Source organism: Sparus aurata, chromosome 15 (assembly GCF_900880675.1).
Source record: "Sparus aurata chromosome 15, fSpaAur1.1, whole genome shotgun sequence".
NCBI lineage: Eukaryota > Metazoa > Chordata > Actinopteri > Spariformes > Sparidae > Sparus > Sparus aurata.
This window is the reverse complement of record NC_044201.1, coordinates 16,831,348-16,856,571: the sequence shown is the minus strand read 5'-3', so window position 1 is coordinate 16,856,571 and position 25,224 is coordinate 16,831,348. Positions and strand designations below refer to the sequence as shown.

General features: G+C 39.9%; 1 protein-coding gene across 3 annotated transcripts in view; it reads right to left on the bottom strand.

Moving 5' to 3' along the window:
* cfap46 (cilia and flagella associated protein 46) overlaps window positions 1-25,224 on the bottom strand; it is a 59,208-nt gene that overhangs the window by 11,197 nt on the left and 22,787 nt on the right. For 2 of the 3 annotated variants that reach the window (XM_030442692.1, XM_030442693.1), the window contains exons 21-50: window positions 22,746-22,856; window positions 21,798-21,979; window positions 21,312-21,443; window positions 21,016-21,181; window positions 19,484-19,556; window positions 19,003-19,138; window positions 18,725-18,908; window positions 18,009-18,162; window positions 17,082-17,305; window positions 16,856-16,978; window positions 16,331-16,492; window positions 15,727-15,875; window positions 15,242-15,340; window positions 15,107-15,167; window positions 14,337-14,489; window positions 13,872-14,072; window positions 13,666-13,772; window positions 12,976-13,155; window positions 11,379-11,517; window positions 9,747-9,944; window positions 8,247-8,435; window positions 7,204-7,323; window positions 6,508-6,687; window positions 5,425-5,598; window positions 4,270-4,367; window positions 3,905-3,978; window positions 3,122-3,300; window positions 2,783-2,877; window positions 2,396-2,469; window positions 1,784-1,957 (exon numbers count right to left, since the gene is read on the bottom strand). In XM_030442692.1, the coding sequence (XP_030298552.1) occupies window positions 1,784-1,957; window positions 2,396-2,469; window positions 2,783-2,877; window positions 3,122-3,300; window positions 3,905-3,978; window positions 4,270-4,367; window positions 5,425-5,598; window positions 6,508-6,687; window positions 7,204-7,323; window positions 8,247-8,435; window positions 9,747-9,944; window positions 11,379-11,517; window positions 12,976-13,155; window positions 13,666-13,772; window positions 13,872-14,072; window positions 14,337-14,489; window positions 15,107-15,167; window positions 15,242-15,340; window positions 15,727-15,875; window positions 16,331-16,492; window positions 16,856-16,978; window positions 17,082-17,305; window positions 18,009-18,162; window positions 18,725-18,908; window positions 19,003-19,138; window positions 19,484-19,556; window positions 21,016-21,181; window positions 21,312-21,443; window positions 21,798-21,979; window positions 22,746-22,856 (4,291 nt within the window). The remainder of the gene's footprint in view (window positions 1-1,783; window positions 1,958-2,395; window positions 2,470-2,782; window positions 2,878-3,121; window positions 3,301-3,904; window positions 3,979-4,269; window positions 4,368-5,424; window positions 5,599-6,507; window positions 6,688-7,203; window positions 7,324-8,246; window positions 8,436-9,746; window positions 9,945-11,378; window positions 11,518-12,975; window positions 13,156-13,665; window positions 13,773-13,871; window positions 14,073-14,336; window positions 14,490-15,106; window positions 15,168-15,241; window positions 15,341-15,726; window positions 15,876-16,330; window positions 16,493-16,855; window positions 16,979-17,081; window positions 17,306-18,008; window positions 18,163-18,724; window positions 18,909-19,002; window positions 19,139-19,483; window positions 19,557-21,015; window positions 21,182-21,311; window positions 21,444-21,797; window positions 21,980-22,745; window positions 22,857-25,224) is intronic. The other variant, XM_030442694.1, reaches the window with a different exon arrangement.

Here is a 25,224-nt window from a genome sequence, read left to right as displayed (position 1 = left end):
GGCTACGGTGTGCAGTGATTGGCTCTGGTGCGCACGTGAGTATGGTGGCTACGGTTGACAATGCTAGCGAAATTCGTAAAGCATTTATGAAGTAATTTATTAACGGTATCATTGCAGTCCAAACAAATGCGACGTTGCACACCCTTAAACCACGCAGCAGCCATGTTGTAAGTCTCAGGTCAGTCTGATCCTGATCCGCAGAGATATTTGAGGAACACACACACACACACACACACACACACAGACAGAAGCCGATTTGCCAATTTGCCCGTCCTTTTGGCGGCTCGGTCCGTGGTTTTAGACAGAGGCCGGCAAATTGGGGGTCTGTTTTGGTCCGCCGACTTTCCGCCTTGGAGGGTACACTTATTTCCGCCTCGTCTGATATCTAAAAACGAGGCAGCAATGTGCCGGCCTCTGCATGAGGTGGGCAGAGGTGTCAATGACCTGCACTGTTGTGCGACCCACAGCCGGGGAGTTTTAAAACCAAGAAACAGCTGATCACAACAGCCAGTCCATCATTTAATCCACGGACATTAAGATGAGCAACTGGACAGCCGTTGAGATCCAGGAGATGCTAGCGTCTCCTCGGTCTCTGTAGCTGTTTGGTTGTGTTAGCTTGTTGTTGTGTCGGCAAGCTGAGACCAGTCGCTACTTTCAAATTAAAAGCCCCCCGCTAAGAACCCAGTTCTAAACTCCAATGGGGTGCAATGTAAAGCTCTTATTATTAACTTATTAACTGTTCACAGCCAAACTTCGAGCTTCATGTCACGTCACATGTTTACGCCTTCCTCAGAGGCGGCTTTTGGAAAAGGAGTAATATTACGCCTCCATTTTAGAAAGACAGGCTGGCTCATTGCCACACCTTTACCTTGGAGCAAATGCGCCGCCTTTTCTATCTAAAAAGGGCTAGAGATTCCTTGCTTTTATAGAGAGATTCAATGTTACTGAGGGAAAATACATCACTTAGTACTGAATGCAACTGTTCACTGGATTGCGTAAGACCTAGTAATAGAACCATTAAATTATATGAATACAAGATCATCAGACTCAGAGTCTAGTAGAATAACTGCTCTACAGCATGTCAAAGGTGAAATGTGTAAGAACTGGCAAAGTGTCAGAGGTCACTATAAAAATAAGGATAACTAGGGAATAGGGAAATAGGGAAGATATAACCAGAGTAACTGCTGCTATATTCTTCACTACATTCTTTGCAGTAGCTATCAATGGCTTTAGCTACTAGCTGCAGGAGAGGAGTGAGCGTAAGGGCGGTCATCTCCAATGTTGAAAAAGTAGCATCTAGAGTGGTGAATTAAAAAAATAATTTGCCCAGACAGTAAATAACAACTGTTGGAACACTGGAAAGACAAACCAGGATAGTTTTTATTTATTTTTCTTTTCTGAAGTTTGAACCAAGTGTTTTTTTTATGATGAGTTAGAAAGGCAATTAAGTTAATCAGTTTGATAAGAGAGAGAAACATGATTACAGAAGTTGACTGAAGTTTAGTTCTGTTTAATAAGGAACATAGGTGTAAAACTATTTCCTGTCTTGACATCTTTTAATTAAATTTTGTTTATTTAATACACTAAAAAAGCTAAGAAATCTTGTGAAATGTAGTAAACTTGCTGCAAGCATACATCTTCCAGCTGAACATACGGGGCCAATTCTGGCCATATGTTACACACTACCCCTTTTAAAGGTGCATGTTTATTGGACTGGTTCGGACTCCTCAGCTAGTACTTGCAAAAATGTTAGAAACTTTGTCTGAATGTTTGCCTCTGGTACCTTTCTCTGGTTCTTCTCTGTTCAGGCGACTGTGGAGTAGCTGGAGGGAGAAGTCTCGTGACACAGAAGTCAGGCCTTCCCCCTGCAGGACTGACAAGGCTTCCAGCGGCAACTCCAGCAACTTCCTGTCTGCCAGCAACACCAAGTACTCCCCTGGCTCTGCTGGTAATCTTACTAATGCACAAACACATACAAAGCACATAAATCTTGATATATATTGCATATTTCATAACACCCAAAAAATATTTTAAGGTATCATAAACTATACAATATATGTCAGGTGGATCTATTGCTTCACTTCTCAAGGCCATAATTTATGACTTGTATGACTTTGTGACTTGTTCTTACAACATCTACCTAGTTGCTGTGTTTTGTGTGAAATAAAACTGTATCACATTATTTCACACATATAGCAACAACTTTGGCCAGAGGGGGGTGAGCTGCAGCTCGCTGGAATAGCGAAAGCTGGAACCTACTGAAAGGGTGCCAATACACAGACAAGAATCACAGCAGATGTTTGAATGGTAGTCTGTGTGATACACTGTATGGATAACCATAAGGCCCTCAGGCCATCACAGACACAGGCAAGCTCAAAACAAGCTCTCCCTTTACCTGAGCTCCCTTTGTCTTTCTCTTCTTTATCTTTGGTTTTGGTCATCTCAGAGCCCGGTAGTGAGTCCTGGGACCTGAGGAGGGAAGGATCATCAGACGAGGATCAGTGCACTGCCTTATGTCTGCCAAGAATGCCAGATTGAACCAGATGAGGCATGATGTGAAAACATGTATAACAGAGACGAACATTGAAACCAGTCTCTCTTTGTTTTGAACTCACACTTGAAAAGACTTTTCTTACAGTGGACATTTTTAAAAGCCACAGCGGCAAAATCTTCCCTTAAAAGTAGCAAAGTTTCCTTCCTTAGGCTAGGAAATCTAAATGAAATTTAACAAGTCTCTGTAGTGGACAAACTGGGGAGTCTGATGGCATAAACACTACTTCACCTTAAGCAGGAGAAGTCAAACTGGTTGAGGAGTGGATTCAAATAGTCTTCCATATCTTGTACGATTTCTCTGAACGCTTGTTCTGCAGCAGTTTTCTGTAAGAGGGAACAACAATAAAGAGAAGGGAGTTCAGTAGCTGTAATGCAGTATTCATTGTCTCAGGTCCCTGATTACTTTCAAACACAACTATCGCAGCATCAAAATGCTGGATGAAGAAGTCAGCCAAGCGAGCAGAGGCATGAGATGATGATAATAACAGTAGAGTGAGTTTATTTATGAGGCTTGCAGTGGATAATGTTAATAGAGTGAAAGAAGCTCAGAGGTCTCAACAAGACATACACAGGGAAAAACTTGATGCTCCTGAGAGGCCTCCAGCCTGCTCTCAGCTCCCTGCCAACAGGCTTCCTTAAGGAGGGCATGTCTAGTCTCCTGGCCAAAGGCCCAAATCCGCTCCCTCAGTGCCAGCATAGCCCGCAGGCAGACTGAAACCTTGGCCACCCCAGAGCACGCCAGGGTACCTGCAATCACAGAACTGACACACAATCAGACATGCAGACTAACAGACACATTCAGGCCTTGTAATTGGTCCCGGTGAGCGCCTCCTCCTCCCTTTCCTCCCTCTGCCCCTTTGAAAGATCTCCCTCTCTCTTCTTCTGTCTCATCTTGTTTTTTCCCCGACTGTCTCCTCTGTTTCATAAATTTGTCCTACTTCTCAGGCAATGAGTTTAGAGCCCTTTTTTCCACAATGCCTACAGCTTCTTATGTGAGAGTAGTCCCAGGAAAGGTCATGTAAGCAGGTGTTACAGTATGCTAATACCCTGTGATGACTTATGAAAGCTGGTGTTTCATGCCAGGCCAGTAGCACAGAGGTCAAAGGGAAATTAGCTCTGCACTGTGTCTGCTTTCCCCCTCTCCTTGTCTTCATTAAAACTGAACTTTTCATCTGCCCTGCAGATAAATGTTACATGGGAATGCTCAATTAATTTGGCTCAATTTAAATGCTGACAACAAAGCTACATGCAGCCTGGTATATGTGCTGAGGACCATATTCCCCAGGGCTGTGGAATAAACAACTTAGTCTGTCCAAGTAAACGGCGGTTTAAAAATGTACAAGCACATCACCTGTAACTTGCGCAGTCTTTCCTTTTTGATTTGGAGCTTTGGTCATCTCATAAAAGGCTCCAAAAAGTTCTGACCTGAAACCAAAACACATGGTTGTTTAAAATAAAGAACATAAATGCAGTCTATCTCTATCTGCAAGTAAAATACAGTAGTTTAAACCATTGGCCCTCTAGTGGAAAGAATGAAACATTGCAAGCCCCCTCTGCTCTAGATATGACTGTAGCCTGGATCTAATGTGACTTGTGTGACTTGCAGTCATTAACTTATGTATGATGAAACGTTTGGAGAAAGAAAAGGACAGAATTTTCATTATGGTAAAAGGACAGAAATAGTGATAAAACAGCAGAGAACAAAATTGAGATTACCCATCCTCAGAGTGCTGAAGCAGCAAAATCTTCAGGTTGGGTGGAAGCTCCGCAAGGATGTTCAGGTGGCTGGGACTGATGGTCAGATGGCTGAATGGCTGCAAACAGGAAGTACATTTTCAGGTCACACATTTATCATTTTAAATACCTTCGAAAAAGTCTCTTTGCTTTATTTGAATATTTGAATGTTATTTGAATTTGTCTTCCAAATTGATTCACAAGGACTATTTATTTGTATCAAAATGTAAAAGGATTGTGAAAATGGATAAGTGATTTGGTATGGACAAAAGGGGGACAAAGTGCTGCTTAACTGTTCCACTAATATTTTTCGGATCTTAAAAGATTCACAATTAAAAATATGAGCTATTTTGTGAGACACTGGGATATCTCGTTGAAGCACTCATAGTAGGACTGGCATCATAAATGATGAAAGAAAGGCTATTTTAAAGCGGTAAGTATTCTGCTTTCTACTTTTGAGACTACTAATTTACACACACTGAAGTATTAAAATGGCTTTTCTGAATAAAACCATCAATTACTAATAGTATATTTAAACTGGAGGTGTTTGCCTAGTCCTGATCATTGCTTGGACATATCTATTTATCAAATGTTATTACCTGGTGAAAAATGCTCCCTGAAAGAGAATCAGGTCCTTTCATTAGTTACAGCTAAGCTGTTCTGTATTCAATCCAAACATTTATCATCTTAAACAATACTAATGTGCAGGGTTGATTTGCCCTTGCCCTTGATTTTCAGGTTTTATTGCTTCTGTTAATACAATATTTAAACAAACTACTTGAGTTAAATGGAGGACTTTAATTATAATCATGTAATTAGATACAATATACACCACTAATCATAAGCCCACTATTCATTTCTATTGTCACCATTACCACATTAACATGTGTCTGCCTTTCAGGGGGCAGTTTTCACGTAACTTCTTTCACAAGGCTGCAGATGCCACCAAGCTGCCCTACATACAAGCCACTGTACATGTTGATGTGACATAAAAACTTTGAAAAAAAAAGTGTATCTGAAGACCAGCCGGCAAAGGCCATAACAGCACCAATATCATGCTCCCCATCAAGGGAGTTTACCAAGCTGAGTGTGACAGCATCTATAAATCATGAGAGGGGAGGTTTGGTGACCCAGTACCTTAGAGAGGCTATTGAGGGAGTCCTCGACCCCCTTCAGCATGCTGCTGGGCCTCTCCTCCTGAGAGACAAGCAGTTTCCTGTGTAGGCTGAGCAAAGCAGAGAGCTGGGACACACCGGTGTCAGCACAGGCAGAACTAAGGACCTCAGCCATTGTAGCAACAGTACAGCAGCTCTGGGAGTAAAACAGAAGATGGATGAAGAAGCTGGTCTGTAATGGCTGGAATAATAGTGGGTGATGATATCCTAAAGAATACCATTAAGTGAGCGAGGATGATGTGTGGGTACTGATGTAAGGGACTGTGTTGTGCATAGAGCAACCTGTGTTTCTATGCTGTAGCTCAGTGGCAGTGTATGGACTCCAGTTTCATACTATGTACTATATGTAGAACTTTCAACAGTGCACACAACAGTGATGTAATTGAATTGAATCCTGGGGTAACACTTTTAATAACCATCATTATTAAATGGTAAATATATGGTTAATTAAACTTTAGTTAAGAGTAATTTTACTATTAACAAACAATGAAATGATTTATAAACCATTTATTAAACAATTGTTTATTGTAAAGTAGCAACTGATGTTTCTAAACCTTTACAATTGCTTAAAGGTGTGATATAAAAGAAGTTTGTTGAAGACGTTTAAAAACTAAAATTATCAACTGAATGTGAGCAGATAACTGTATTGACATAAAAGTAATGTGTTGCAGAGATATCTACTGAAGTTAGCATGCTAATCAGGTAGCCCCAGCCTGGCCTTTTTCATTATACCACTCCAAGCTTCCACACCAGAATGCTATGGTGATATTTTGCTTGTTATTCGTAGGAATGAGAGAAGGCCAATTCTTACATCTTGTACCTGATGATGAATAGCTTATGAAGCATTTCATTGTTTGTTTACAGAACAAAAAAAAATTGACTTAAGTTTAATTAAGTATAAACTACCTGTTAATGATGGCTATTATAAAGTGTTACCAAACAGGATGATTGGCGTGTTATCTCTATACATTATACAAACACTGCACGTTCATGACACTCACACACTGTAGTAAGAAAACACACATTTTTATTTGGTGCACAATACCTGAAACAGGGCAAGATGTTGACCTGCCACTGCAGGATCGGACTGGCCATGACACTCCAACATGTTGACAGAAGCATCAGCAAGGATAGAGAGGGGCAGTGTGTGTTGGAGACACAGGCTGACGACTTCACTCAGTGCCTTACTGGCCTGTGCCAACAGCTGCTGGGCTCTATGCTTCCTCTGCTCAGTCACACACAAAAAGCACAGGCAGATAAACATCCTCAAACTGTTTCAAATTCAATGCAAGTACAAATCTATCATAATCAGTCTAACATTCAAATGTACAATTATAAGTCACCTGTAAAATGCTGGCACATATATTTTCTTTCTTTATTCCTTTTCACTAAACGGATAGGTTTCATTTTGTACATTGATGGAGTTATAAGTCGCTTTAATCATTCCTCCTCACTACACAGGCCATAAGACACTGTTTCCTAAATCTTCAATGTAGGTATTTATAGGTTTTGCTTCTGATAAGGCTGGAATGTTTTATGATACTTTGATAAGTTTGCTATGTCTGGCAACAGTACTTTTAAGTCCCCCAATGGCAAAAGTACAATAAACAAACTGATTAAAGTTGTCTGTGAAGGCATTCATCCCATTTTGATACCTCGATATTAAAAATAATATCAGTATAAAGACCTTAGATTAGAGATGAGTCAAAAGTAATAGAGTCACTTGTCAGGAGGTATGTACCTGCAGCTCAGCACTTTTGGCAGAGGTCACCCTCTGCTCTCTTCTGCTTGATCCTCTGTCTTTCTCTGAATCCTCCTGCTCCTCCTCGGAAACAGCTTTAGGGTCAGACTGGGGCCCCTTCTGAACAAAGTTAGTTCAAGATCACAGAACAGTGATCGTGATTAGTAATAAAATCCCATCATGACCATAAACCATGAAAACCTGGGCTTTTCTGTCTTACGTAAGTGGGAATCCCTCTTTCTAACCACAATAAGACTTTCAGCCTGTTCTTTCAGTTAACTTTCCATTCGTGTGTGTGTGTGTGTGTGTTTGTGTGTGTGGGGTGGGGGGTGGGGGGGGGATATCTTCAGTGATTTCTGTCTGGTATGTCATTTATTACTTAAGGCTAATGGATAAAGATTCATCTATTTGTCATTTTACATCACCAGGGTTGCAAAACGAAACAAAGTTTAGGTCCCTTTATGCAACAAAACAAATTATCTTTTAAAGTGGAGTGCAAATGATGAATTAAGGAGTCTCACAGCCTGAGGAAAGAAGCTGCTACGTAGTCCGGCGGTACGGCAGTCGATACTTTTGCCTGATGGCAGCATAAACTTATTAATATTTATTGATACATTTATGTCAGGCGTACACAGTCGATAGTAGAGTTACTTCAAAAAGGGACAGAGGTATAGTGGCAGTTTCACTTTCAGTTTTACTTAAAGCAACATTATGTAGAAATTGGCATTTTGGCAATTTGGCGCCCCACCTACAGTTTCTCAGTGCAACACCACTGTCGCAAATACAAATCCCAGGTCCGTGTTTAGACCACACTTCAAGGAAGATTGTCATTTAATTTTATAGACTCGGAAAAACAGATTACACCTTGTGTTTCCAACAGTCTGTTTTCCATATCTAATTAATTCAATACATTTCCTTGTGCATCGCTAAATAATATATCAAATTCTATAATTTTCTATCTTGAACACAGCGCTGGTGAGAACCCTGACAAGTATACATGACCATCATGTGTAAATGTATATATGGGTACTTGTGTTGTCTACCTGTTTGTGTCTGTCCCAGAGAGCGCACAGATAAACTGGATCCTCCTGTACAGCCAGCAGTCTGAGATACTTTCCCAGCAGACTCAGAGAGAGGGCCCTGGTCTCCATGTTGTCCAGGCAGTGAGAAGTGACTGCAGCCAGCTGGCCCAGAGCCACCTGCCCCAAGGTACTGCCCACACTCATCCATTCCTGGACAACACACAGGGAAGTTAAGGTCAAATGAGGAGATGGGTCACAGGCAATGTACTTACTTGCACTATCATCTGTCAAACAAGTATTTGGATTAACATTTCTTTTTTTTTTTTTCCACCAGGAAAATCTATTACAAAAGCTGTTCAAAGGCAGCATTGTAAGAGGAGGAAGAGGAGTGGTGTCCATGGAGAAAACGTGAATAAGTACTCTGGATTTAAATTTATCATAACAAATACTGATCCTCTGTTGCAGAAATACAAAGTGAGACAAAAAGGAAGATGGAGAGAGTAGAAAAGAGAAAACACATGGAAATATACAGTACATGAAAAATAACAGAACTTTATCAGCTCTTTATGATTCCACCTATCACTACCACCTATTTTTAAAAGCAAATTGCAATTTAGAGTTCTGCTTGTTACAATTGTTCAACTGCTAACATGTTATTTGGCTTAATGGCAATAAGTCCAGTTAGAATGGAGAAAATATTTAATGTAGCGTAATTGTCACATGATATGATTTTAGGGTAGTCTAAGAGGTACATTGTTCCTGAAGGGAAATCTTTATTTTTGTTTCAAAATTCCATTGTTAGGGGGGGGAAATATGTTATAATAAATGTTGCATGTTCTCTGTTGTTCTGAGTCCAGTGATTGTTTGCTATCCCAGCCTTGGCAACTTTTCAAACATTTTATGAATACAATTGTTTCCTAAACCCAGCACATCATTAAGAAATGTTAAATAAATATGAATGACGGAAAATCCTGAGCAGTGGTGTCCCAAATTAACATCAGTGGGAAGCTGACTTGGATAGTTGGCTTTCTGCTGTGCTTGTCTGGTTATAACAGTGATAAATATAGAAAACTATTTGTCCTGGCATCCTCTTTCAAAGTAAATAAATCAATTTCAATAAGAAGAAATTGAGAGTGGGGCTGGTAAGGAAAACGCCCTGAGAGCTAACAGAGAAGCTAAATAAATGCTAATTGTTGGTTAGCCACAAGGGACTTGCTCTCAACAGGAAAATTAGGCATAATATTGCCTGGTGTTACTTAGCTTGTTAGTGTTCCCAAGTGGGTATCAACCACAACTAACCTGCACACTCCTCTGACCTACAGTAAGACAGAAGCCCTAGAACTTAAGTTCATACATATGTATTGACCTAAACTGCTCATGTTCAGTGTAACAAAGATATATGACATCTTTTGAAAATGCCCTTAAAGTGCTGTTTGAAGTGTGCCAAGTTTGATTATGTCTAAACAAATACAAGATATCAAATCTGACCCAGGTTTGAGCTGCCTGTGTGCTCAGTCTTACCTCTTCTATGGAGTAAGGTTCAGGTGTGCAGCAAGTAAATTCCTCCACTGCTATCTCAGCAGCAGTCTTCCTCTGCCGGGCCAGAGTTTGGCGTTTCTTCTCAGCACAGTGCTCCTCCAGCACTGCCAGACAAAATTCTGCCAGGGTCAGTCGCAGACGCAGCAGCCTCCGCATGGCTGCCAGAGACAGTCCATGACTCTGACAAGGACGAAAGTACAAGTATAAAATTCAAATATGAGAAAATGCAAAATTAAAGGCAAATATGCTGAGAAAACTGTAACACATACCAAATATACACATGAGCATATATGAGTCAGTTTAAATGTCACTTTTGTCATTCACTCGCTTTACTTTTTCAAATTGTCATTTTACATTTTAAATGGGCTTTTTCTGTTCAATTTTTCTTTTCTTTTTAAGTTCATATATGTACTGATTGAACTGTGTTAAATTTCCCTTTTGGACTTGAAAATAGTTCAACTTCAATAGTGATAGCAGCACCCATTAAAATATTGAATCTTTGGGGGAATGCCAGCCTTCTCCTCATTCCCCCATTTCTACCACTGCAAGCAACTCAAGTTTCAATGATAAAGAAAACGCAGCTGTATGTGTTCCAATTTAAATAAGCTGCCAAGCTGTTGTCCTTTGTCTTTAAGGCAGGCTGAATGTCAAAACTTACAAGTGCAGCAGCACCATCTGCTGAGAGCACACTGTCACAATCCAGCTCCACATGTCTGAGTCAAATATCCACTCAATATTTAATCAAAACCTCAATAGAAGAAGAATTTGCAGCAGGTGTGAGAGTTGTTCAATCAATCTTTCATGATTCTATCAACATGGAAATCAAGGCTGCAGCCTGTGTTTTGCCAGTCAGTCTCTGGCACTGAAACCCTCAGATAACCTCATCTGTATGAGAGCTTGCATTGTGTCTGGATAAAATATGATTCTAACACCCATCTGCTGTTGACAAGTGAAAGTAATGAAGGCTTTATCTGTTTGTGTCAGAACATAGTTAAACTATAAGAGTTATAAACAACAACACACACATACACACACAGATATTTAGCAAAGATGTCAGACAGCCCAGAACAACAGAATATGACAGTGGATCAACGGGGCCTTAATAACCTCATGCAGCTGCTAAATTGTGATTCGGTCAATTAGACTGTTTAGGAAATGAACAGGCAGACAGCACAAACAAAGCCTCTCTGTCATTTAGCCATGAACAGGGCTTTTCATAAGAGAGCCCTTTCTTCTCACAACATGCTCAGATAGCTCTCTAAATAGGATCAAACATTTTGCCATCTGCATATGTCCATAATGGGCCAACAATTCTACCCAGAAGTAACAGCCAAGCAAATGCACTTACACAATTGTTCACAGCATTTATTTTAAGAATTACTGTAGTAATGCTTTTTCCTCTGCCAAGTAAGTCATTTCTGGTTCTCATTGTCAGCAACATTCTCTGCTGATGAGCATCCTTAAAAGAAAGTCAAGCGGTTTTAACTGGTTAATAGCATGGATAATAGAAGACAGAATGTTTCTCAGAACTTTCGAGAGCCTCCCAAAGTTTTCAAAAGATTATCATCCCAATCAAAAATGGATTTTCAAGGAGCAGGCATGCACTTTATCTACCTCCTCCTGTGAGGGAAGCATCCTCTGAGCATTCAGCACCACATGTTCCTGCTCTGTAACAGCTTGCTGCATCTGGGAGAGGCTGTCGAGCAGGAATCGCTGTTTGTCCTCTGTAGAAGTAGTGTGGTTAGCTAGGATTCTGTGGAGCAATATCATTAACAGAGGGAAAACAAAGTGGGGTTATGTGAGTGAGAAAACAAATACTGAGTGATATTGAGTATATAAGACTACATTGGGTCTCATACAAGAACCACTACAAACAAATTCATTCTTATTTAGGAGGTACTTTCTTGCGAGAATTTTCTCTTAGGCACAAACACAATTCACAAGTGGCCCAAACCTGTTGAATGAGTCATGGACAGCTAGTCTGCCTTTGTCCACTGGTAAGAAAAAAAGCACTAATTTGAATAAATGAATTGCATATAATACCAAGATTAATCAAAAGAAACACTGTATAATGACTTTATAACTAAGACAAACATGGTGCTACATGCAAGAATTTTAGATTTAAATTGAAAAAAGAGAACAACTGGAGTGGCCAATTCTTATTGTCAAGTATCATCATCTGTTGCATAGACAGTGTAACATCACCAAATGCAGACCTCAGTAGTCACGTAGTGATGTTCTGCTTCAGAAAGACAGTTTTTAAGCATCTAAATCCATTTACATTAACATCTAGGGCATTTAGCAGAATTTATGTTAGACATTTCACTCTTCAGTTCTGTCACACTACAGCGCTGCTCTAATGGCACACTATTTACAGCTGTATTCAAAATGTTTTCTAATTGTTTTGGGCCCTCTAATCATCGACTGACACTGCTAAACTTGTTATCTTTTTGTTTGCTAATTTATGACAGCTGGACTTGAAACCCCATGTGTGAAAATGAACAGTTGGCCTGATATGGCAATGATAGGGGTGTCGATTGTGTTCATCACCGAATCCAATGCACATGCACCTACTCATGAACAGGTGGTGTTTATCAAGCTAAAGTAAGTTTTTACATTATGGAAATGTTCTTGCAAGGGATGGACTGTGTATAAGTCTGTTGTAGGTGTTATAGTAGTATGACATAATTCTTAAAGGATAAATTCACCCAAAGAGGAAAAGTCAGTCAATATCTACTCAGCCTCATGCCTATGGAGATACAGTTGAAGTTTGCAAAACATTACTGGAGCTTCACAGCGTTGCAGTATTCTTATATTCTTGATTTTCTATCAGCATGGGGGTGAATAGATAATTACATGTCATGTCATTGACTGTTGCTTGAGCCAATCCCAGCTGTCTCCGGGTGAAGGCAGGGTACACCCTGGAGCTGGGATCTGAACCAGTGACTTTCCGATCACTAGCCGACCTGCTCTACCCGCTGAGCTACAGCCACCCTTAGATAATTACTTAATTTTTATATATAGGTGAACTTATCCTTTAAGTTAAACTTTTATGTGCTGACGTTTGAGATTCAACAGCTAAAGTCGATCAACATGCACTGAGGCAAAGCAAAAATTGTATTTGCACATGGCATATTATATGGTTTAAAGAAAATCCCATTAATAATGACTAATGACTAATGATGTCTGGTCTTATTCCTGGCTGACTAACCTTAGGCCTTGTGCATACTCAACACGTGCCTCTGCTGCATATTGTCTATAGCTGAGTTTGGTGAAACCACTGGCACAATGTCTGAGTGTATCACAGGCAGCCATTAGCGTGCGGACAACCTCAGCATTGAGTGTCTCTCCAGGTTCACCACCAAGGGCATGGATACATTCAATAGCTCCTCTGGAACACAACACAACACAACACAACACATTCCATTAGACCAGAATAAACCACTTACATAAATGTGTCTGGTTAGACATTTAAAACACGATATTCGGTATTTATGTGTTACATATACATGTTGAAAGTATGTTTCACACATTGAAGATAATGTTTTAGCCAGTTGACTTCTGTTGGAGTATACTTAGTCTATTGATAACACATTAAGACACGAGAAGGAATATTTACTGAGCTTGTCAGGGCCACAAAATTTGTATACTCACAATTTTTTATTATAGAAAATTAAACCAATCTCAAGTCTCTCTGTCCGACAAAAAAACTTTGTGAAGTAAGTTCATGTATCTTTTTATTACTCCTTATTTGCTAATGATTACTGTGTACATTCTTTTTTTACCCAAATTAAATACTACAGCTCAGAAATTATACACATTTTCATCAAAGACAACAGCGCACTGCAGGTGAGGAGAAATCACACATTTAGCAGGTTTGACCATAGAAGTTTATGTTTACCTCATCTCTAATGAGGTGATCAAGAAGGTGATTTCTGGGACTCTGTTTACTCGCTGCTCTAGGAGTAGCTTCAGAGCTCCACAGCCTTGTTTTATCATTTGAGCCAACTGTGAAAGAAAAATAAAACAAGATGGGAAAAAAAATATTCACTACAAAAAATAAATAATTGTACTGTAGAGTGTTGCTACAATGTAGTGATTCTGTACCTTAGTGTGTGTGCCATGTTCTCTCTGGCCGACCATAGCTCTGACCTTGCAGAGGGTCAGCTGGTACCAGAACTCCTCATCCCCACCTAGGTTTTGGGCTTTGTCCAGCAGGATCACAGCCTGGGCATAGTTCTGCTCTTCATAAGCCAGCATGGCCAGGCTGAGCAAACTTCTTGCCATTGCTTTCTGGTCTCTTAGTTTCTTAACAGAGACAATTTGAAAGAGAGTTATAATGGAGTAGAAAATTAGCAGAACTTTGCTGCAAATACTTCTAAATTTTTTATCGACCATCAGCAAGACCACCGGTGTGAACAATAAATACACAACCATACTGTACAACATATGTGTCAGCAGTGAAAATGTATAAAATGGTTCAGTCCGGTTCAGTTCAGTGTTATATTGTCCTTTGATTGGACTATATTTTAATGTCATAGTCTGACACTGAGGTCTTTTCTTCCAACTCACCATAGCCACCATGTGGGCCTCTGCCAGGAGCTGCCTGGCAGGTTGATAGAGCCCCATGGTGAGGCAAGCCTCAGCTTTGTCCAGCCAAATGTCCTGAGCACACACATCCCTACTCTGTTGCCCAGAACAAGCTTTTTCGTCCATTTTAACTTCCTAAAAAAATTACAAAGATACAGGAACATTCTTTATTGTTCTATATTGACTTAAACTGTGAACAGACAATGCTTTTCAAAGCTGTCGACCAATTAACAGGTTGGATTCTTTCCAGACACAGGGTACTATGTGCAAGTCCACTGGAGATCCACATGCATACAGTGAGTGCAAAAACACACACCAAGCAAAAAAATGGGTGCAACAGAAGTGTTATGCTTCAGTGGCAGAAGGTCAACCTGCTGTTAGAAGTTTGGAGAGTGGCTTCTGCAACCAGTGTTAATGGAAGGAGCATTTTAGATTTCAATATGAAATTCACATCAATAATAGGCTATTGTACAATCCTTTACATGAAGGACAAGAAAAGTTATTCATTAATAAAAACAAATTCTGATCTCACATAACTGACTTAAGAGTTAAAACTCCCTTTATGAGACAAGTAATTCGACTGTGATAATCAGATAACAGATACAACTACTTGTGTGGGTTCCTCTAAGAAGCAATAAGCCAAGAGTTTATTAAAAGTTATTTATTTTAGTGGTCATCTCTTTAACTAAACAATCATAAATGTGGAGCAGTGGATATAATATTTAATATATTTCATTGAGAAGCAAGCAGACCTGATTGGAAGCTTTGTGAAGGTCTCTCCTCTCTCGTGAAAAAGCAATTGCTTTGTAGCACCTGCAATTATGATCATCATAGGTCAATAAAGCAAAATGTTAAAACGTTAAAACTTTGTAGTTTAGTAGACATACTCAATCTGTTCTTGTTCTTGGATTCTACTCAAATTCAGGAGCTTCGCCTGATATGGTGAATGTGTGTCCAGGGCCAGATGACAACAGGTCCTCACAATTCTGATTAGTTGAAAAAAAGAGCAATAAGAAACACACAAAGCCACTACACAAAGTTAAGTTATTGAGTAATAATAGGATTTCTAAAAGTAACTAATGGCATGAAAAGTTGACACTCATCATTTCAGAGGTTTTCTGTGCCTCTGTTCTTTTGATGTCTAAATAAAGCAGCCGTTTAACAGCTCACTTCACTCCCTTGCAGTTTTTCACAATTTGAATAGGTAGCCTGGAGCCTCATGCAGCGATAAGGAGCGAGCCAAGGAGGTCTAGTAGGATCACTTCTACATGATGATTTTCATTTTCCAACTCTACAAAATGCTTTATGCAATGTCTCTCTCATACGTATCATATCTGTAACCAGCTATCCTTTAATTGATCAGTATTTTTACCTCAGTCGGTAGAGGTCGGAGAGGCTCCTCCTATCAGAAAGGTCGTGAGCAATGGTCTCAGCCAGGTGCATTATGGGCAGGTTCAGGTGGTCGAGTGACAGTGAGTGGAGCTCTGTTTCCAGCAGGTTGAGATAAAACAGGCTCTGTGCCTTCAAACAAACATGCAACCATATGGAAAAACAAAGAAATACAAGACAGATTTGTGTGGTTACACCTTAAAAATTATACATACCAATACTAATCAGGTTTTTTTCATTACAGAAACGGCCCAGAATCCACCTGTTTGCTCCATTTCCTAATTAATTAAATCTAGTCTCATCACATATTATCCCATTCTGGCAGTAGATCCATTAATTAATCATAACATATACTTAATTCAGAATGCTGGAGTTTCAAACTCAACATCTTAATTTGATCCTCACAGATCAATAAATGCAATTCTATTTGATCTACAAATGACAGCTTCCTCAAGCAGCATTGATACCAAACGCTTTTGTTAGCTGATCCTTTAAGCCCATATAGCCAGCACCTGCTATCTTGAAAACAAGGCTGAAATGAGAGTTTATGACAGTGATAGAAATGTCAGACATTTATGTTATCTTGCCTGTTTTGGAATGCTGTGTGTATTGATACATTGAGGGTTACTGTTGGTTCTGAATATCTGCCTGGCCTGGTCAGGACAGACGAAGCCAGCCCAGTCCTTAGGGGTGGAAGGAAGTGATAGATCCAAGACAATGGGTTTAGGTCTCTCTTCTGCAGGAGTAGGCTGGTCAAACAGATTAGACACAGAATTCATATATTTTTGTTTTTGTTGTTGTTGTTATTATTTAACTTAAGTTCAGTTAAAACTGGTCAAAACACTTTATTTAAATGACATGTATATTTTGGTGGAGTGGTGTCATGTGATATCTGGTACCATGTGGAAATATCAAACTTTCTGGCTTAATTTGAATTTAAATGTAATGTTTAACTTATTGTGAAAATTTAAGACAGCAGCTTAAACCATTGTTTCTTTTGATCATACAGAAAAGAGGGTGGACAATGTCCCTGTACTGTATGTTACACACTCCACTGAAAACTGTGGAAATCAGTAAAATACTGAATTACAATTTCGAGCTAGAGGACTTACATCTTTCACTTTTTTGCCTTTCCCCTTGTCTTTGCCTCTTTTAGATTCTGCAGAGAGCGGAGGCTGGGGTGGCTGACTCTTTCCCATCTCACTGGCAATCTCATGACACACTGCCATGGACACCTGGATTGACAAATGTCCCATACTCAAAAAACATTTTCAGACTAGCCACATCAACATTGTCTAATTTGAGTGATGGATCAAAATTGGAGTCAAGATGCCCTACCCGCCATATTTGAAGTACAAAGGTGTAGGCTCTGAGCAGGTTCAGCTGGTGCTCAGATGAAGTCCTGTCTGCCATGACAGCGAGCAGAGTGTGTGCTCGTACAAGGCTGTCAAGGTGCCACACCTCTTTCAGATTAGACAAACTTTGTGTGAATAAGGAGCCCTGAACTCCTACCAGGGACTCGCACTTCAGAGTGCCCACATCCTTCTTTTTGGACTCGGTCTCTGAAGGAAAGATTCACAAATAACATTTACTTTGACCAAGAATCTAACAGGACACAAGTAGTTTAATTAATCTGTTAAGACATTTTTACAGCAACATTACTGTTCACAGTTACAAATTAAGCCAATAATAGAGAGACACAGAACTAAGACATTTTTATTTGTGTATTCAGTTAGTCTCTTAGGAATTGTTTAACAGGGCTCTTAGCAGGACACTCAAAAGAGTGTAAACTATTTTCAGGGGGGTTGTCACATGGGATGTTGAGAAATCTGTCTGGGTAGTTCTTTTTCCTCTGAACATTTAAACAACTTAGTTGTTTTAATGTTTACACAGGGTAAACTTTCAGATGAAAGTAAAAACATTGCTGATGTAACTTTCAAAAAGTTGTGGCATGGCCCTTTGTGGATCAGACAGAGCAGATGTTATTCCCCTCAGACTAACAGAGTAAAACTTCAGGGAGTCCCTAAAATAAAAGTACACAGGCACATGTTTTCATGTGCAACAACACACACAAACTGAGTCCATACGGAAAAGGACCTGAGATATGTGCATTTCATTCCCATGTGCGTACCCCCAAGGGGAATTCTCATTCTTTCACCTTCTCCTGAATAATTTAGTTGTTGCATAATTCACAAAAGTAGTGTGTGATTCACGCATTGTCAGTGTCATCATACAATGAACAAGATGAGTCAATAACAGTTGTACCTGCTCCTTCTGCCTGTTCAATGTCCGTATGTAGAAGGATGTCTATGGCCCACTGAACCTGGTGCTGGGCATCGGCTTTGGCGAAGTTATGACAGTAAAGCCACTCTCCAAACTCTAACAGGAGGTTGACCTTCTGCGACTGAGAAGCTACACTCTGTTTACAAATTGCATCACAAACAGGAGTCAATCACAAACACGCAAAAGATGTGAAGATACATTTTTTGCTATTTTCCTTTTATTTAGCAACATGTGGCCTGGAGTTTGGTATAAAGTGACACCTCTGAATGAGGTAAAATATATCATTCATCCTAAGCCTAGCTTTTAGCTCGGACGGATTCAACTAGTGGCCTGTGGGCCGAACGTGGCCCTTTGACAACCTCATTCCAGCCATTTGATCATTTGACACTTTTGAATATGTAACCATTCTTTAGTGAAAACTAGTGAAAACAATGGAGAAAAAAAATCCAAAGTCTTAGGGGAGAGGCCCTTCTTCTGTGTTAGGACAAGGCAATGGGCATTCTGTTGTAATGGCATGACATCTCCACATGATGGTGCTAGATACTTTTCTAGAAACAATATCCATGCTCAGTGCAAAAACACTGTCAGGAAATTAAATTATGAACTTGAATAGAATTTCCTACATGATCCAACATGATCTATTTGCATAAGTGTATTATCTATCAGGTTTGGGTATGGTGCCAGAACAGAGCTATTACCAACAGAGAGGTGATGGATTTCTGGTAGCAGGTGAGTTGTTGCGTTATATTGCCAGCACACAGTGCAACATGGTGCCACATGAATGAACAGCACTGCTCCCCTTCGTCTTTCAACTTCTGCATGTCCATCATTACACTTTCCCCCCGTCGTGCTTTCACCAGTATTCGTTGTTTCAGCAGAGGTCTGGTCAAACACAGACAGAAATTAGATTTCTTTTTGACTTTCTGTCCCTTTCATATCTCTCCCTTAGTCCCCACTGTGTTGTGTTTTTACTCACAGGCGGTGTCTTGTGTGAGGAACGTCTCTTATAGCTTGATCCAGGAGCTGCAGAGCACTTTTCCAGTCCGCTTTATCAATGTGGATTTGGAACAACAAACCGTAAATGGCTGCTCGCAGGGTTAGGTTCTCTTCATCTACTCGCAGAGGCACATACATCCAGAATAAATACACACAGATACATATTTAGATGATTGATTTTGTGATCAAATGCAAGCATGTGCGTGTTTTAGGAAATCATGTGGACTAAAATATTCAGCGATCCAAATAGACGATCCTAATGCAAACGTCACAGGCCTGTTTATCCTTGAATAATTAACACTTTCGGTGCCATGCATTATTTGTAGTCCTGAGGTGCAAAACAATCAATCAGATTCATAACAGGAAGAAAAAACAGATATAGTCAATTTCAAAGGGTATAGTCTCAAAATTCAAAAATATATTTCACAGATGATCTTTTTCAGGAACCTTTTATCACTCACCTGTTGCTTCATGTTTATAACTCCCATAAGGCATTGTTGTCAAGGTCAGCAAGCCTTCCACTTTGCCTTGTTTCTGAAATAGAATGAGAAAAGATTAATATTTAATACTACCACCCTTAACACTTGAGCCTCAAGGGTGATATGACTGTTGCTGGTAGTGGTGGATGGTCGCACATAGTTCAAGCTCACTGATGTACAATATATGAAAAACTGCTATCTGACCTTGCCCTTGTTTTGACCCTGGCCCCTTATCTGTAAATCAAGAGCCTGCAACATCACAAGGTTCAGTTATACATGTAAGGTAGTCATTTGTGATGCTCACACTGAGTAACGTGTGTTTTCTGTTCAGAAACAGCAGAGCTGCACCTCTGTTGAAAAACAGTGTCATGTTGGAAAGGAACAGCATAGATGAACATCATTCTGAATTCTCACATTGGCTGTCTTTAATTATGGATTTAAAGTTATTCTGTAGCTGAACGACTGTTTATCCCCCTGGCTGGTTTGCTGTCCACAGGCAGTGCTGAGGAGATGTTTTTTCAAGAACACCCACAGGTTCTCTCCCATAACACCCTCAAGAAAATGTTTCATCGAATCTATCATCAATTAAAGATAACCAGCAAGTTAAAGAAGTTTGCGCCCCATTTTACCTTGTTTTAATGCAAATAAAATGATAAATTAATAAAAAATCTAATAGGAAACGAGAATAAAAAAATTTGACATGAAAGGTTACTTCTGTCACTGAATTTTTGTTTTGCTTACTCGCTGTTTATTTTGTTGCTAGTACATTTTGGCTGAACTTTTGTGGAGTCAGCAGTTGGCATGACTAAAATTAGAAGTTTTGGGAAGGACTTGGTGTGGTGCTGGGGCTGGGGAGAGCCTGGAATATTTCCCATACCAGACGGGCAGTTTGTGTGGTTTCCCTTGGTGCCAGGCCTTTTCATTACTCCTGTTAGTTTGCACTATTTATAATGCTTAGTTGTCAAAAGTTAGTTGTCTGCCATCTAATAGTGCAGCCAGGTGAGGAATAACAGACTCAGCGAATGGAAAATGAATAGATCCCATGCCTCCAAATCTGAACTGAAAGATGTTGTATCCCTTTTCTTAATAAAAAAAATCAAATATTTAAATAACTTATACACACATTTTGTAATTTCTCTGATGTGGTGTGCCAGAGGGTCAAAACAAAACAACAGAGAACGGATAAGGTGGGATAATGTTTCTTGTATTTGATACGAAAAAAAAAGTGTTTTCTCAAATGTCTTTTCGTTTTACGCAATTTTTTTTTGTTATATATTTTTTTGGCCTTTTGGCTTTATTGACAGGACAGCTGACAATATGACAAGAAACAGGATGAGAGAGAGGGGGAGTGACACGCAGCACATGGGACGCCTGCTCTACCCACTGAGCTAAACGGCACCCCGCAATGTTGTGTTTTCTGAAATACTGTTGTGTTTTGACCATCAAGGTCTCTGTATACTGACAGAGTCTATATTGAGTAAAGTGAGATTTTGGATTAGTCGAGGAGGCCATACCTTTAGATGTCTGGTGTTGGTATGAATCAGAGCATTTAGGATCGTCTCCAGGGGCTCTTGGAGCTGCCATCTTCCCTCAGCAGTCTTAGTCAGGGGGAGACAGGTGTTCCAGAAATGCCTGACAGCTGCAACACACAATGCTGGATTCTCAGCCTTTTCTGCATAGCTACAGTATGGAAAAAAGTAGAAAGCAAGTACATATAAGGTAAGAAATCTAGTAATCTCTCTCATATTATTTTTATTGTTTGTAGCTGCCTGAGGCATTAATCAATACATGAACCGAGTGTAAAGAGCACCTGACACTGGAAAGAAGCACCTTCATAGCCTCCGTGTAGGTGTGTAGGTCTCCATTGGACTCGTGGACCAAACTCAAACCCCTCAAACAAGCTGCACTACTCAGCATTTCATTCACTGCAGTCAGGCCATAGCTAGGGATTTGAGGAAATGTATTAACTGTCAATCATAATCAACCAATCAATCAACCAAAATGTGTAACTGACATACCCTTGGAGAATCTGAAACTTACAACTAAATACAAACTTTGACACTTGAAAAATGCAAAGCAATGCTGGCTCATTAATATCCCCTGCAATACTCTTGAATAATCACAAGATGTCACCTGGCCCTGGGAGAGCTTTGGAAGCAAAAGCACTTTCCATAACAAGGCACACAACATTCATATCAATCACACACTCTCCTGTCCATTTTTAAGAAGAAGATGAAAAAAACTGATCTACTCAAATATTGGTTTAAATAAATTGCATTCAGCCAACTACACTCACAAAACACAGGGCATAGTGTGGAGGCCTTTAGCTGCTCTTTCCTCCAGCTGCAGAGCACTGTTGGTGCAGCACAACACCAGACTGTGGTCCTTGGCATCGTGGCAGAAGGCAGCCAGCTGGCACCACACCTGCAGCTCCAACCCAGCATCAGTCCAGCTGCATTCAGACGCCATGCTCACCAGCTTTAGGTGAGTAGAGAGATGAGTTGAGAGGAGGAAAATGGAGATGGTGAGGGAAAAGAAAAGGAGAAGGGGTGGGGAGGGGATTAAGAACAAAGATGAGAAGAGGGAGGAGGATAATTGAGGGGAGGCAAGCAGGAAGGCAATGAAAACAAGGGAGGAAAAATATGGAGGAGGGGGGGCTTGTAAGCAGGGAGTTGGAGAAAATTAGATGGTGATGGGAGTGGAAGGAGGAGAAAAAGGAAGGGATGGAAATGAAGAAAGGATATGAGAGGGACATGACAAGGTGGTAGGTAGAGTAAAAAAAGTTAAGGACGGACACAAAGGAATGAGAAGAGTGAAAGGAGGTACACAGAAAATGAAATGTGAGAAGGATTAAGCAGGAGTGGAAGAAAGGGAGAGGGGAGCGATGGAAGGAATTTAGGAGAGGGAGTAGTGAATGAAAATGGGAAGAAAGAAAGAAGGAGAAAAGACAGCCAAGGAGAGATAGAAGGATGACAGAGAGTAGAAAACGATATACAGTATATGTGAAAAAGAAGCCAAAGTACCTTAAGTGTCAAAAAAGTGATTCTCTACAGATAAAATGCACAGCACACCTCATGTCAAATAAGTTTCTGATAATCTGACCACAGCGAGATAATTGAGGCAGCTACAGTAATTAAGAAGAAAATGACACATGATGAGATGACGACAGGGTCATATTAGCATCTGTTGTTGCCATCAGGGCAACAGCTACCGTATTAAAACATGAAGAGAGGAGAGCACATACTGTGGAGAGACTGGGAACCGAGAACTCCATATGCCTCGGGTTCCTATTGCACTGGAGCATCTCCACTGCAACCAGCACACGCGTCATCGCCAACACTTCCTCGTTCTCACACTGTGAAAGAGAACAATGCACACTGAGCACTTCAGTGCAGTCCTCTGCTAAACGTACACCAATCCCTTAAGTTTAATTATAGAAAAGACAAGTACATGTATTACTATTTGTTTATAAATTATACATGGACCTGCAGTATGATTATCATATTGTATGTCCCAACTACTGCAGTGATGACCTTGTTGATAATGCATGACTTCCTATTGTGTGGAAAATGAGTTGATGAATGATTTATTGAGATTAGAGATAAACTCCCCATTTATATTAACAGTGCATTTCTTAATTTGCATGGCAAGAAACAAACCTCATTTAGCTGTGACTAAAAGCACATCAGGCTGATGGGACTAATGTAGGGCAGGAGAAATCTTGGCTGACAAATGGTCGTAGGATTACGGTGACTAATCAAAAAGCCCCTCTAAATGACAAATTGTATAAGTGCAATGCCCACATTTCTATCCCACTGTAAAGCAGCACAATTGGGAAATATGACATCCGGAGATGATCACAGAGCAGCGGATACATTGCTGAAATATGGATATGGCGGAAGCAACACGTATCACATCAAAAAGATTAATAAAAATGTCAGACATCACAAACCTACAATATTATAAGCACATTTAAGAAGGACCGCGAGGAGACCACAATACAGGATACATAATGAATGTGACATGGCTATGTTGTGACAATAAGCTATATAGTTGTCTCAGGGAGTACTCATCCTCCTTCACATTACACATTTTCATGGCGCAATAAAACAAAAATGCAAAGCAGCCTTTTTTATCTTAGATACATTACACAAGAGGATACCAGCCCTCTAAGTGAAATAGTAAAGTACAAAAGCATTATCCTTGTCATATCAAATGTCAAAATCAAAATTTCAATACTAAAGGGTTTTTGTTGTTGTATGACTGTTACCCACAACCAATTTTGTTTGTTTTCCTTCATTGTTCTGCTACTTCTTCTGCCAACTGTGTTCTCAAACTGCAAATGCAGTGTTGAGAGATTACAATTTCAAATGCATTCTCCTAAACTTTGAACTATTTTTGGTTCTTTCCACTCAGGTCTTTTTACTTTCCTTGACAAAAAAATCCTGATTTGTAGAAATAAGCCTCAGTGCACACACTGGTTTCAGATTCCACTTGTTTGTCTTCTGACAAAATTATCATTCTTCATCTCAGTGACTTGACATAGTTCAAGAGTGAACTTGTTTCCATGGTGTTGGCTCATTCACTGTGCCCATGGACATGCACAGGTACTTAACAGAAAAAGCAGCAGTGAGGTGTGGGATGCAAAAGGAATGGAACCTTAATTCATATTCATTAATTAAACCTGTGTTTACCTTCTTTTTTTAAGTAACTATGGCTGCTGTGAAAAAGGTTCATTGCTCAATAAGGTTCACCTGGCCTAGTAGAGGCAGTTAATCTTCATTTAGTGTCTTGGCTGTCTTTATGCTAATACATTTCATGGATTTAATCGCTTTTCTCTTGGTGGCTACTTTGTGTCAGTTGTGGAATGTTGGTCATCCCATGTTACCAAGGGGTAAGCAATAATCTAAGTATTCATGATTCTGCAGTATAGAATTTAAATGTTTGAGCTTGCAAGCCAAAGGCCTCTTCATCATTCAATTTGAGAGGTGTTAAGCACCTCTCTCTGAGGTCATGGGCTTACCCACCTTAGTTAAGACAAAGTTGGATGGCCTGATTGAAACCCAAGATATACTGCCTAAATGATTTTGTTATTTCCACTTCAGTTTGTTTATCACCACTAAATGGTGATGTGGTGTGTAGAAAAAAGTATGCAGTGTTTATTCTTAGACACCAATGTGTGATTTTGTGGATTGTAGGAGGATTTTTGAGAACACAACATCATGTGGAGCAAGCATTTGCCAATATCCAAATGGTAAGACAATATTCTTGTTTTTATGTTGTATAAACAGGGGTTTTGTTACTACAATGCACCAAAACAAGAGAGAAAAACTTAAAGCAAATGCTGCTGCAGTTACTTCTGGTCAGTGTCTCAAGTAAGTCAATTAGTCATTGTGCTTGACGAATAATCAGCAGGCTATTTGAGGGCGTCTGAAAGGGAACATCACCCTCCTTTTTAGCAAAATGACCAAAATGCATCCTCCTTGTTAATCTGCTATACACCCCTCTCTCAGAGTAGCAGAGAGTGCAGAGGTTTTTTTTGTTGTTGAATATATTCATCGTTATGTCCATGGTGCTGAAGTAGCAGCACCATGGACAGAACCATGGACCTTCAGCTTAGTTTCTGATCTAAAATATTCACTAAACTATTCACTGCAAAAATGTAATTCTTTACCATTTTGTAGTGTAGCGTCACCTTCATGACCAAGGTGACAAGTGGCAAT